Below are 14,144 nucleotides of genomic sequence, written 5' to 3'. Positions count from 1 at the left end.
GTGGATGGCTAGTTCTGCTAAACTGTAGAACCTCCAGGAGTGCAATTAGGTAATCTCCTAAATTTGCTGGTTTGGATGCCCTCAGAGTGGTCAGCTAAAGTTAATTTTTAGTAAATAACTAAATAAATAAACACCTTAAATTAGTGCAAGACAACACTTTGTGGACATTGAGACTTTTGTACGACAAAACAGGATGGATGCTTATTTAAACAGTTTTGTGGAGTTGTAAACCAGTTGTAAATCCAGTTACCTGTCTGAGCTGAGTTTTTTTGGTAATGCGTGCTTTTGTAGACACACAGACAAAGTACTGAGTTTTAATGCACTCTGAAGGTAGCAAGGTCTATAAAAGTTCAGTTACCTTTATAGGTAACTGGTAGGCTGAGTATGCACTTTACAGGTCTCTGAAGATTTATGAAGCAAGACTAAATCAGTTCCCAGCATCTAGCACTCCAATCTTATTTGAGGGTACTGATGAATCCAGGAAACATCCAGAAAGCAACTGATTACATCCCTCTGTCTCAGGGAAGCATGCCATCACTTGCACTTGCACTAAGCCTGGCACCAAATTTCTGTGATTGTTATAAATAATAGTAATGTCAAAAGAGTTCAACCGTAACCTGAGGCTACTGGACTGTGATACAGGCTCTTAAAATTAGAACAAACTTTAGTTACTGTGGTTAAAAATAATGGAGTGGAGCAGAGTAGAAGAGAATAGGATAGAATAGAATTGGAGGGGACCTACCGTGACCATCTAGTTGACAAATTCAGGGCTGAACAACAGTTGTAGCACATTATTGAGAGTATTGTCCAAATGCCTTATAAATACTGACAGACTTGGGACATTCAAAGACCTCCCCAGGAAGCCTGTTTGACTCTCTTGGTAAAGAGACACATCATAAAGTTCAGTGTGAACCTGCTTTGATGCCATTCTGAACTGATCTGACACATACTGGAATCCTAGCAGGAAGAGACCAGCGCCTCCATTTCCTTGTCCTGTTCTCAGGAAGCTGTAGAGAGCAATGAGGTTACCCCTCAGCCTACTCTTCTCCAAGCCAAAGTGCTCAACCCCACTTCACAACCCATGCCTTCCAGGGTATTCTGCAGCTTTGTTGGCCTCCTCTGGACTCATTCAAGGACCTTCACATCCTTCTTAAATTGTGAGGCCCAGACCTGCACAGAGTACTCTAAATGGGGCTTACCAAAGCTAAATATGGCAAGATAATCACCTTCTTTTTCTGGCTGGTTATGCCGTGTCTCCAGGATGCAGTTTGGCCTCATGGCTGCCCAGATACATAGCTGACTGTCATACTTAGCTTAATGTTAACCAACTCCCACAGGTTGCTTTCTGCAGTGCTGCTCTCCAGCCACTCCACTCCCATTTTACGCTTGTGCCTGGTGTTACTTAATCCCCAGTGCAGAATCCAGCATTTCAACTTTTTAAATTTCATCCCATTAATCATAACCTGATGCTCTGATCTGTCCAGATGTATCTGCAAGACCTTTGGTCTCAAGAGGGTCAACAGCACCTCCCAGTTTGGTCTCATCAGCAAACATGTTAATGGAGCACTGAAATCCTATATCCAGATTGTTGTTAAATATATTGAACATAGCTGGTCCTAGGACTGAGCCCTGAGAAACAGCCTGTTTGACTGGCCACCACCCTGATGTAACCCAGTCACTACAACTGCTATGGAGATGTGCCACTTCAGCTAGAAGTACCTTTCAGAGAGAAGGCAGCACAAAAATTATGTACTGCTGATATACTTTCATTAGTCTTAGAAAAAACAATTCCTATTTAATCTATGATAAACTAAATTGATTTAACTGAATGTTTTGGTGTTTTTCTTACGCTAGACATGAGTTACTCCTCCCAAAATGAAAATATTGATGGACCACTCTCACAGACCAGCATTAATATCCTAGATCCAGTTTTCCTTGTTAGGCAAATTAATTTAAATTGTGGCTGTTTTCTATCAATATCAATATTTTCTTGTTAGTCCACTTTCATATTTTCTCAAGATTTTTGTTTTCTAATATTCTAAATATTCTTGGAATTTGTGAGTGGCTTATTTCCAGTTGTCCTCAAGTCTTTACTGCTGAGCTCTCATGTTGCCTGCATGTGTATTCTTATAGATGCAAATAAAGAAATCTAAGGGATTTTTTTAAGGTGAAAGTTTTCAAGTGTTGTTCCATCCTCTTTGGTGTATCAACTTCATTTGGAAAACCAAACCTGTTTGATGAGCCTGTTTCACTTTGAGTTTTAACTTGAAATGACATTAGGCCCAATTGTCCCTTTGTTACTCATCATTGAGGAACTTTAAACTAAATTATTAAGTGTATTGCAAAATTTGCAGTGTAATAGTAAGTCAAATTCCAAATGAGTTGAAGAGGCATTCTCCCAAAGACAAGGAGACTGAGTGTTGGTTTGTAGGTGAGTGAAACTGAAGTTTTAAGTTAAACATGAAAAATGAAAGCAGACATATTGATGACTCTGGAAAGGAAGATTTTTTCCAAATTGTGAAGGCCATCTCACTTCAGTATTTAAATTTCTATTGTGTGCTGAAGGGATGAGTTAGAAGTGAAATTTGCAATTTTGCCATTGTGAAATTTACAATTTTGCGTGAATTGGTTTTGTACCTCAAATGAATTATTATCCTATGAAGTTACCATTTCCATCTTTCTTTCTTCTACTTTTTGCTCTCATTTAACAGAACAGGAAAATTCTTCCTGTTGTATAGTCTGATGCTGTGCATGTCCTTTTTATAATTTAATTATATAAATAACCAAGCCTAGTGTGTTTTACAGTAAATTTCCTTAAGCAGACTAGATGGAATGCTTTTTAATAAATCTATCACCATTTGATGATTTTTCTACTTGCCGTTTGAGGACAGTTTGGATATAGATTGATATAGAATTACCTAAAGTACTGCATATAAATTAAACATTAAAAAGGTAGATACAGCCAGACTAAGCAGCTCAGTTATAATGTTTGGTTATGCAGTTACTGCCTCAAGGATACTTCATCTACTTCATATCATATGTCCTTCTTTTGAAAGATGATCAGAGGGTTCAAGTAACATTTTAGCACAGAGGAAATTGCATAATTTATAGACTTTCCAAAATGAAAAACAGGAAACCAGTTTCATTAAATTAATTCGCTCTTTTTTTTTCTTTTTCTACTCGTACAGATTGGAACATTGAAGGACTACTACCACTTCTACCATAGTAAAACAATTAAAAGGTCTGTTCTCTCAAGTAGAGGTACCCACAGCTTCATTTCAATGGAACCAAAGGTAAGAAAATCCATGGATGTGTCTGAGGAAAAAGCCTTTGCATTTTTTATATGAAATACTATACCAGAGGACATTCACCTGAATGGCATATAGCATTACAAGAATTACCTATCTGTTTTCTAAGTCTACTTCTCATTAAAACAAAGTGAAGAAGATACATTGCTATTAAGTATGCGCTATTCTTGGAGCACAAGGTCCATCCATTATTTCTGGATGTGTACTTGAATTTTGATAATGCAGTAATTACTGTGCTGTGCTTCTCTGCAAAGCCACATATGTAAGATCTATGTCTGCAGATCCCTTCTGTGAAACAACCAGCTTTAAAAATAAAAATGGGCAATGTGGGATGGTACAATGTTCAGAGGAAAGTTTCTCTTGCTTTCTTTCTTCTGGACTTGGTCTATAGGGATTAAAAAGTGTACCCTTTTCTGCGGTCCTTTTGGTAGTTTCACTGATCTTAATTTTAAGATCTGTGTGAAAAATGGTACCATTTCTTTCTAGCATACACCATAATAGGTAACTGTCAACACAATTTAATTACTGGTTTATAGTTCAGTATAATATCCTCTTGTATCTTATGCATGACACACTTTTGTTTGAATCCTTTAATTTCAATGATTAGTAGCTAATTCATTGACTGCAGAATTGGATTGCCTCTAGTTTTCTTCTAGAAAAAAAGTTTGATGAAGATCCCATTAGCTTTGTTTTATGCTGTTCATACAAAGCAGTCTTGCCAACAAGCCCCCAGGCCCCTGGTGTGGTAATAACAGAGTCAAGCTTTTTAAAATTATTGGATGATTAATGTTCTCTGTGAAGGATTTTTCAGGTTTTACTTAACAAATCATTTATGAGAAGTAAAAGTTACTGGTGAAAGAGTTTGAACACTGTACAAGTTGACTGTCATATAGGAATATTTCTGCCATCTGGAAAACTGTATTTAGGTTTGAAGTTCCTCTTGAGGACAAGACTAGGAATGTACACAGAAAACTGTGTTCAATCCTCTGTTGATAAGGTTGAACTGCTTAACCCTTAGAGAGCACCAGCAGCTCTGCTGAGCAGTGTACGCTGGAGATTGGTATAAAAGTGATCAGGGCCCAAATCTCTGTTCCCATGAGCACTAAGACCCACCATTCAAACAAGCACCACATGTAGAATCAGCAAAAATATAAAAGGAAGGGAAAGTGTTCACATCTGCATCAGGCCGTGTTCTTTGCATATGCATGGAGATGGAGCAATTAACACACAAATGCATAAGTTTGCGTGCATGTACCACCATAAACTGTGGTGTTACACCCAGCTTCCAGGTATACCATCTACACCTCTGGCAGGCAGTCCAGACTGCCTGGCCCAAATAGTGAGAGACTCTAAGGCAGAACACAGCACAAAATCAAAATTGTCATTTATTTATTACTCTGTTTAGGTCTTCTGTCCAATCTGTGCTTCTGCTGGTTAAGAATTTCTGAGTTTCTGAACCATTGTTACATATCACTTCAATATTGAGAAGTTTTAGTAAGGGCTGTGCAAGGTACCCAACACTGTTCATGATTCTATACCTAAAGAGAAGCAGATGGTCTAATGCCTAGATCTGGCAAGAAATTTTTGTCTGATTCACTTTGTGATTGTTTCATTGTACCTTGTTTTGGGAATTCTTATGTGGTTGACATGTCAATAAATGGACATGTATTCATAGCATAAAGACCACTTTGTCCTCAGTGTGTGTAACATTTAATGGTTATTAAAACAGACTGGCAATTAATTACTCTGTATAAGCTGGTTCTTCTAAAACAAATGTTCAATATTAGATAAGGCACATTGCATTGCTGTGAGAATTTGAAAGGACCACAGACTACTATATTTATGAGTGGAATGGTATCTAATGCCAATACTTGCTGCAGATCAGTTAGTGTAGGTATTTGGGAACAAGGAAACACTGAGGTTTGTTATTATTCAAATAATTTAATAGTAATTCACCTAATGCTGAAAAAACTCTCCCTGTTACATGTACATGGAATTAACCTGTTCTGTGTTGCTTCAGACATGAATCACTAGTTTGCTCCTTTACAAAATTTTAAAGAATTGAATTCTTAATGAGTGGCAAATTGTTATGTAAATAGCCTGCATATAATAGAAGAAATTATGAAATTTGGTATTTCTGAATTATTTTCATGGACAGTGTTTGATTTCATTGTGTGAATGCACAATGAAATATGTAGACCTAATAGAAAATCTTCTTGTGGATTTAAATTAATGCATTGCTTTGAAAATCTTTTGTTTGACTTTTTTCTTCTGTAAAAGCCTCTTGACTCTGTTATAAACAATATGAATAGATGCAACAGGGAACATAATAACTGGGTGTGGCTCTTAGTGCTGTGTTCTAGTTGACAAGATGAGGGTTGATCAGAGGTTGGACTTTATCTTTGAGGTGTTTGTCATCCTTTTGTGATTCTATGATAAACCAAAGACATGTAGATTGGACATTTTGACACTTTCCTCGGCATTAGCCTCTATTAAACCCATATCATCTGTATTTAGATGAAAAGGCAAAGGACATGCAGTATAACATGGTTTTGTCAATTGTCATCCACATCCTTACCTAGCAATGATACATGTTGTCATTTAGCGAAGAAAAACATTGAATGGTTTTAGGCGGAGATGCACAAGAAAAGATGTAATTTCATTAACATAGATTGTAGTGTAGAAAATTTGAAACATAGCTTTATTTGCATCATCTTTCTCAGCCAGTGAATAGTTAATGCACGTTCTGCATGTCCTCATGGGAAAACATAGAAGTGGAAGAAGTCTGTGGATTTAAAGCAGAGATCAAAGCCAACTGAATGAAATCTGTTTACAGAGGTTCCTGGTCTCCCTGGCTGATGTGCTGTTTGTGGTTGGTTTTTGGCAGGGCTCAGTGAGAGCATCACACCATGAATCAAGAGCTTTTTCTAGCTTCAGAGTTTGCTCTGAAAAGTTATTTTGGTGGTACTACAATGCATGAAACAATGGGAGTAGAAGCAAAAAAGAAGTGGGAAGATGTAATGAATGAGTCCATAGTTGAAAGGTGTCATGAAGCTCTAATTCAGCTATTAAACAATTGAGTGTATTGATGGTAGGCCATCTGTTGAAGCCAGACTATTACAGCCTTTCCAGGACTGAGAAGAAAGACTTGCAGTGTGCCTCTGGGTTTGCTGCAGTGGTGGAATTAAGAGTCACAAAGTGGGAAACTTTGCAAGCAAAGATTGAAACCTCAGTCTGAAGGCCAGACATTTAATCAATAAAAATGATGGAGGAAGTCAGGTGGAGCTCTTCTGTTTGTGAGGAGATTACAATTCCAATGAAATGTGAGGATTGAATTGTCTATGCATGATAGAAGTACATGAAAATTAAATGGACAGCACAACTGGAAAACCTATCTTTGTATTCTGAACTATTACATAAAATGAAGAGTTTTTAGTGAAGATCTATGATAATGAAATTTGTGACTCATATGGTAAAAAAATATCCCACAGAATAAGTAGCATAATTAATCCTAGAATACGACAGTTGTTAAGGTAATAGAGGGCAGAGATAGGATTTATAATAATCTCAAATAGATCTACTAAAGTTTTTGCAATTTTCCTCATGAGGTCCCCAGAGTCTCCAATCACAACAGAGATCTGAAAAAGACATCTGGCCCACAGTAATGCTAAAAATCATGGAATTAATAATTTGTGTTCCTGTGAAGTGTGGCATTAGCCAACTTTGGAGCATTAGTATTTCTTTATCATTCTCTACTAAGATGGCATCTCATATTTTTCTAATTTTAATGCATTTCAGGTAGGCTTATTTGGGGTTTGAGTCCTGTTTGATGGGTCGTAGAAACAAAGATTGCGTTAAGATAGAAACAGAAAGATTTACAGTCTCATAGAAATAAGAAGTAAGACTACCTTTACTTAAGGAAAATACTCTGCTTGAGCATAATTTTGCAATAGTGCATGCTGTAGTGTCATGCCTTAGTCAACTCTACTCCAGGATCAGAATACCTGGGAAAACCTTACTCCAGACATTTACATTTTACGCACCCTAATCTAACCACACACATAGTGCAGTGGTATGACAAAGTCTTATCTTTGCCATATCAAGATGAACAGAACTCATGATTATCAACATGTAAAATGCTGGCAAGCATATCTTTGATCACACCAAATGATATGTGCTGTTTTCACAAGATAGAGAAGTAATGCTGGAAGCCTATCCTTCTTACTGGTAGGACAAGTGTGTTCATGAGAGGGCAGAGGGGAACAGAATTGTAGTAACCCGGAGTAACCTGGGGCTTTTAAAGCCAACACCAGAGACCTAAGGCTTAGAGAAATTAGATGAGAATGTTATTATGGGTAAGGTGATATTTAGTTGTTAAACCCTAATGAGCAAAAAGATTTTGTTAAGACATGTAAGATAACACAACAGTTAAACAGTGGGACCACGTAAGTTACTGATATTTACACGGTTACCCATAAAATGTACAAGTACACAGGGACCAAGAATCAATAAGATGCTATTTGGTTGCAAAATAATAGGAACCATCATGCTGTTTTCATATTCAGAGTTTGACTGGAGGTTCTTAAGTAATTCAGTATTTAGCACTGTGGTCCCTTTAATTTCACGAGTATAAGGCGCACTGGAGTGTAAGCCCCACTTCCGGGTGTCGACATCTGCACCGGCGTATAAGCCGAATATTTTTTTGCAGCGAGGATCCGCATGCAACAAAGTAACAAATTAGTAACAGAGTTGGATGATGGCGGGGTTTACTGGCTCAGGGCTGTGCGGGCGCGGCTTGGCACTGCCTCGCCACCGCCAGGGATTGGCGCCGCTGCCCCACCGCTGCTGGGAAGTGGCCCCGCTGCCCTGCCACAGGGGCCGGGTGGGCTCCGACTCGGCTCAGGGCTGCTGCGGGCTCGCACTTCCGAGTTGGCAAATTTCTGGCCTTCATCCATATATTGACCACTCCAGAGTATAAGCCGCACTTCTGGGTTTGGACCAAAATTTTAGTCAAAAAGGTGCAGCTTATACTCTTGAAATTACTGTACCTGAAAAAGCTCTTACATAAGCAATTCTTATACCTTTAACTTAGTAAAAATCAAGAATAAGTTTTGCTATTTTCAAGGAGCCTGTACTTGGGTGAGTGAAAACATGAACTGAATCACAATGAATGAGAATAGCAATATCTCTCTATGTCACCTACCTCTGGAGTATTAATTCATTTCATGTAAACATGAATTTTTTTTCCAGGGCTTTTTGAAATATGAAGTTGCTGTTCAGTGATAAAGAATTCCAGTAGTTCCTGCTGGCATTAGGGTTATTCTGTTAATTGTGCTGTAAATGTTGGTTGGTGTTTTGTTGACTTAATGGTAATTGAAACCTGTACTTATAGGGGTGAATGTTATATTAGTTTCACTTCAAACTACATTCATCAGCAGCAAAAATCCCTGGGAAATATGTGTTGCTTCAGCAGGAATCAAGAATATGTTTTGCATGATGAGGCTGCATCACACTTATTTTCATTCATCACTCAGTAATGATTATTCAGCAGTTCAGAATGTACCTCAACCTAGAATAAAAACTGAGAGAAATCCCTGTGAGTATAACAATCAAGTAGCTGCATTTTGTAGCAGATTTTTCCCTTATCACAGAATTCTATAATAGTTTGAGTTGGAAGAAACTTTTTGAAATTCATCTAGTCCAACCTACCTGCAATGAGCAGGGACATCTTCAGCTAGATCATTTTGCTCAGAGCTCTGTTTGTCCTGACTTTGAATGTTTGCAGGGGTGGGGCATATACCTGTATTCTCTAGACAACTTGTTCCAGGGTTTCACCACTCTCATTGTAAACAATTTCTTCTTTAAATCTAATCTGAATCAACCCTCTTTCACTTTAAAACCATTTCTCCCTGTCCTGAAGCAACAAGATCTGCTAAAAAGTTAGTCCCCATCTTATTCATCCCCTACACAACACAGCATCAATAAGGTCTCCCTGGGGCCTTCACTTTTTGAGGACAACCTCATCTCTCTGAGCCTTTCCAAATAGAAGAGGTGCTTCAGCCCATTTACCATTTTATGACCCGTCTCTGAACTCACTCCCAACAAGTCTTCCTGTACTGGGGACTCTAGAGTTGGATGTAGCACTCCAGGTGCATTTTGCTCCTACCCAATACCAATTCCTCATTTGCTGCATTAATTCGGAAGTGAACCAATTAAAACCTCTCAGTTAATCTCCAGTTCTTTTCCAAAAGATAACAGTGAGATTGTCATTGCCAAGGAGTTCAGTAAAATGACTTAGCAAGTGAAAAATTAGAATCTGATCTGTCTTTTTAATGGCCTTGAAATTAGATATATTTTGGGGACAAAACTCCTTTGAGGTAAATGCCAACAACTGATGAAATCACAATGAAATCATGTGAAATCATGATGAAAGGGAAATCTAAGTGTAGATAACTTAATACAGTAATATATTCCAAGAAAAACTTCCATATTTCCCAACAGTGAATATTTACCTTTTCTAAAATTATATTACACTGAATTACTACTGGTCATTTTTCTGCTTCTTATAGAAAATCAAAAGGTAATTCCACTAGGATGCTTCAGTGACTGTTTTTTAAGTACAAACAGCAAGTCAGCTTTTAATTAGACACTAGTAAAGCTTTTGTTCTTCACAAATAAACCTGTCTCATTAGTGTTATAATTAACTTCATTAAATGTTTCTACCTGTTGTAAATAAATTAAGAGAAATTACAATTATGTGACAAAATTTGCTGACTGAAGAACAGATACTTCCTCTTATAGAAGCAATAGATTTGGCCAGTATAGTAAATAGGGAAGAACATACATATTCATGTGATAATGGCTTTTCATTTTTAGATTACAGTCAGCTAAGATTCATCCTTACATTGGTTTTGTATCCTCCACAGACAGAACACTGGTCCCTGTGCAGAAAAGGAATACCAGATTTTAGGTTGCTCTTCTTCACAGTTGGACCAGGTGTCAAATATCCCATTCCAGGACTCAGCAGTCTTTAGGGACTGTGGTAAAGCTGACATGATGGTCTCTAGACTTCACGGTCAATGAGAAAGATGTTAGTCGGCTCTAAAGTGGCAGTCAAGGACTTGGCAATCTCTCACAGAAGTAACTAAAACTTTCTGGATCAGGAATATTAGAAATTGTACAGATTTCATCAGCTTTGACGTATTTGGAGCCTTCTGATTTTAGAAAGGCAAAAGCAAAAGACACCATGTACAGTAATTTCACGACCATAAGGCGCACCAGACTATAAGGCGCACCCCCAGGGAATCGGCAAAATTCGCAACTTTGTAGATCATATAAGGCGCACCGGACTATAGGGTGCACTTTTTTTTTGCAGCGAGGCTCCGCCCCCAGCTCCCCCCGCGCGGTTGCTGGCCGAGGCCCCGCCTCAACCCGGCAGCCATGGGCCCCCGGGCCCACCTGTACCCGGCAGGGGCGGTGCCACGGGCCCCCAGGCCCGCCTGTACCCAGCAGGGCCAGGGCATGCCCGCCACTGCTCCATGCCGCCTCTCCGGGGCTGGGGCATGCCTGCCGTCCCTCCGTGCCGCCTCTCCAGGCCCAGGCTGTGGCCGCCGCCCCTCCGTGCTGCCTCTCTGGGGCTGGGCTATGGCTGCCGCCCCTCCGTGCCCCCTCCACGGGGCAGGGGCGTGTCTGTAGAGGGGCCGTCCTGCCTGCACAGGGCCGGGGTGTGCCTGTAGGGGGGCCGTCTCGCCTCCACGGGGCCAGGGCGTGCCTGTGGAGGTGCCATCCCGCCTCCACGGGGCCGGACTATGCCTGTGGAGGGGCCGTTCCGCCTCCACGGTCTGGGGCGTGCCTCTGGAGGGGCTGTCCCGCCTCCATGGGGCCAGGGGGTGCCTGTGGAGGGGCCGTTCTACCTCCACGGGGCCAGGGCGTGCCCACCGCTGCTCCACCCCGCCTCCACCTGGCAGCCATGGGCCTGCCGGCTGCCCCTGCGGCTCGCAGCTCTCACTTTTGTTTAGTAGAGTGTGTTCTGCTTTTAAAATTTGTTCCAAAAAACATGTTGAGCAGAGGTTGAGATCAGTGACAATATTTTCAAGTATAACCTAGATCTTGTTACAGAAACTTGTTTAGGAACCTTCAAAAATATGCAGAAAGATTCTATAGGAATAATTGAGGGGAGAACTCCCTTCAGGGCATACTTTTACAGTGTAGGGAACAAATATTTCTGAAACTGATGTTACGCAGTGCTACATTCATATAGTAAGATGAAGATTCTAAATGTAACATACCTCTTAAATTTCTAGGGTTTAGGGGCAAAGTGGGGAAAAAAGTCTTTACTTCTCTCTTCACTGTCACTATGTTTTCCTTTCACTATCATTGGAGGACCCTCACAAAAACATGTGTACATATCTTAGGAACTAAATGTAGGGTTCATATGTGATAATAGGTACAATTTACTTGTGCAGACTGCTGGAGCTTCAGTGCTAATCCCAGCAATGGATAAATTCAGAAAAACTTCTTACTAGACCTAACTGCATTTAGCATTTGATACCTTATTTTACAAAATAAAAGCACTTAAGATACAGATCATTCATACAGTAATTTCACGATTATAAACCGCACCTGATTATAAGCCGCACTTCCGGGTGTCAGCAACTTTTCGTTCTTTGTCCATATATAAGCCACACCTGATTATAAGCTGCACTTTGACTTCGGACCAAATTTTAGTCAAAATGGTGTGACTTATAATCACGAAATTACTGTAATCAATACTTCTTTTGGTTCCTTCCTTGTATTCTGTATGCATTAGATCAGTCCAGGATATCATAAGTACAAAGTTGTCTGTATGTTAATGTAATAACCAAAACAAGGAGGCAAAACCTTTTGTTCATCCGTTGCTTCATCAGAGGATATGTTAGCATGACAATCATGGAGTTAAAGTTTGGAGAAGTTATTTGAGCAGCATAAACTCCAGTACAGTGCAGCACACTATGAGAGTCTTCAGCTAGCAACTGATTTGAGCAGGGACTAGTAGAGGTTGCAGCAGCTTTTGTTTACAGTGCTAAAGGTATATGCAGTGTGCTGAATGGCTAACTTAAATAGATATCATAGAGTTGTGTCTTGATTTTGGTTGGAAGGGACCTCTAAAGTCACCTCATTCCAGCTCCAGTTTGGATGCTTTCTAAAGTCTCTCTGTTCTCGGATAAGATTTTCTCTGCACTTCTCTGTCAGAATGCTTTCTTGCTTAATGGCACATCTGTCTGGTTTGCTCTTGCTGTGCAAGCTGGGAATGGTAATCCTCACTCAAAGTGAGACCACTAATGGAGGGATCTACAATGCCAAAGTGTGGGAAGGTAGATCACACAGACTTGTTAGCCTTATTTTTCTAAGTGCAAATGCTGTTTGAAAACAAACACACAAAAAAGAAACTCAAGTAAAATCCATTTGGAGCCTAAAAAGGAAAAGGGTGTTATATTCCTCAGACAATTTAGGAAATGCTTAAGGATTTTGCTCAGCCTTAATGACGGCAAAAGCACTTTAGGTAAATACATGTGTGGGAAATTTAAAGCCTTAAGAAGACAGTTTCATCATAGCAGTTCTAAACATGTAAAAGCAGAGGGTTATAAAGAAAAGGTATTTCCAATCATTAGTCCTTGGATGCTAGTAGGTGTTAATATTTGAGTTTCTTTACAGTTCCAATAAAGTAGTACTTGCTCCTATGTTTTTTAGCAGCAAAGTGCATTTATAGGTGAAAAATGGTAGGGCAACTAAATGTTTTTTAAAAAGCAAGAGGAACCAAAGGAAAAAATCTGCATTCTGAGAGCTTGATAGTGAAGGCAGCAGCTCTGACAGCTGCAGTGGTCTTGTATTTCACTAAGTGTGCTTAAGCTTGTTAAAGTCAGTTTGCATTGAGAGTGTTAAGAGAGACAGCAAATTGGTGGTTTGGCTACTGGGCTGTAAGATTGCTGGATGTCAGAAAGTGTCAGAAGAGGAGTAACTGAAGAGATCCTAGTTCTGAACCATAGAAAGATGCAGCATTCTGGAAGCAGCTGCTCCTGCAAGTCCAAATGCCAAAATATTGGCAGGGGAGAGGGAGAAATTGAAAGAGAACACATTTTGGAAAGGCACATCTCAGAACTGACTGTATAGAAATGTAATAGAACAGTTTCTACACACTATTTCTTGAAGAGACCCAGCTTTATGTGATGTTGATGATATTGGTTGTATTGCAGGACATTCATAGAAAAATGAATTAAAGTTCTTTTTCTCTCTCTCTTGCACTTGGAAAACATTCTAGCAGCAATGTATGCTCCTGACATAATGGATTAAGATTTTTATCTGTCTTCCTGCTTCTGACAGGCAAGACCATCATGTTTAATTCCACTAGTTATCTCATGCAACTATTCTAAATGGTGGACAGCAAGAAATCATGACACACATAGATAATATGTCGTATCTGGGATTATTAAGAGGTAATTGAAGGCAGGAAAAGGGAGCTGGAAATACATCCCTCCCAAAAACAAAGCAAAAGAATCTTCCCACTACCCAACATTTTGTAATCCTTTCTTTTAGGATCATTTTGAAAAGCCAATGTCGCTGGAAAAACCACTCATCATCCTTGGTTGATCTTACCAGATCCTCACCAGCTTTAATGGTTCAGAGGAGGTGCCAGGCAGCTGTGTCCTGTTTGCAGCTGTGCTGCTTGAATATGTGCAACCTTCATCATGCACCTTCACTCCTTTCTGCTTGTGACTCTTCACCTGCAAAATGCAGACACGGCTGAATAAAAATTGAATGAAATAATATATTGAATAAAAATTTCTGCAAGTGGCTAAT

The 14,144-nt window shown here is 39.6% G+C and overlaps 1 protein-coding gene across 4 annotated transcripts in view; it reads left to right on the top strand.

Moving 5' to 3' along the window:
• PCSK5 (proprotein convertase subtilisin/kexin type 5) overlaps positions 1-14,144 on the top strand; it is a 264,705-nt gene that overhangs the window by 25,528 nt on the left and 225,033 nt on the right. For all 4 annotated transcript variants that reach the window (XR_004420644.2, XM_033084735.2, XM_033084736.2 and 1 more), the window contains exon 2: positions 3,189-3,293. Coding sequence is in view for 3 of the 4 variants with exons in the window: in XM_033084735.2 (XP_032940626.1) it covers positions 3,189-3,293 (105 nt within the window). In the remaining variant the exon portion in view is untranslated. The remainder of the gene's footprint in view (positions 1-3,188; positions 3,294-14,144) is intronic.

Source organism: Catharus ustulatus, chromosome Z (genome assembly GCF_009819885.2).
Source record: "Catharus ustulatus isolate bCatUst1 chromosome Z, bCatUst1.pri.v2, whole genome shotgun sequence".
NCBI classification, from domain to species: Eukaryota; Metazoa; Chordata; class Aves; order Passeriformes; family Turdidae; genus Catharus; species Catharus ustulatus.
Note: the sequence above shows the minus strand (reverse complement) of the source record. Positions and strands in the feature narration are given on the sequence as shown.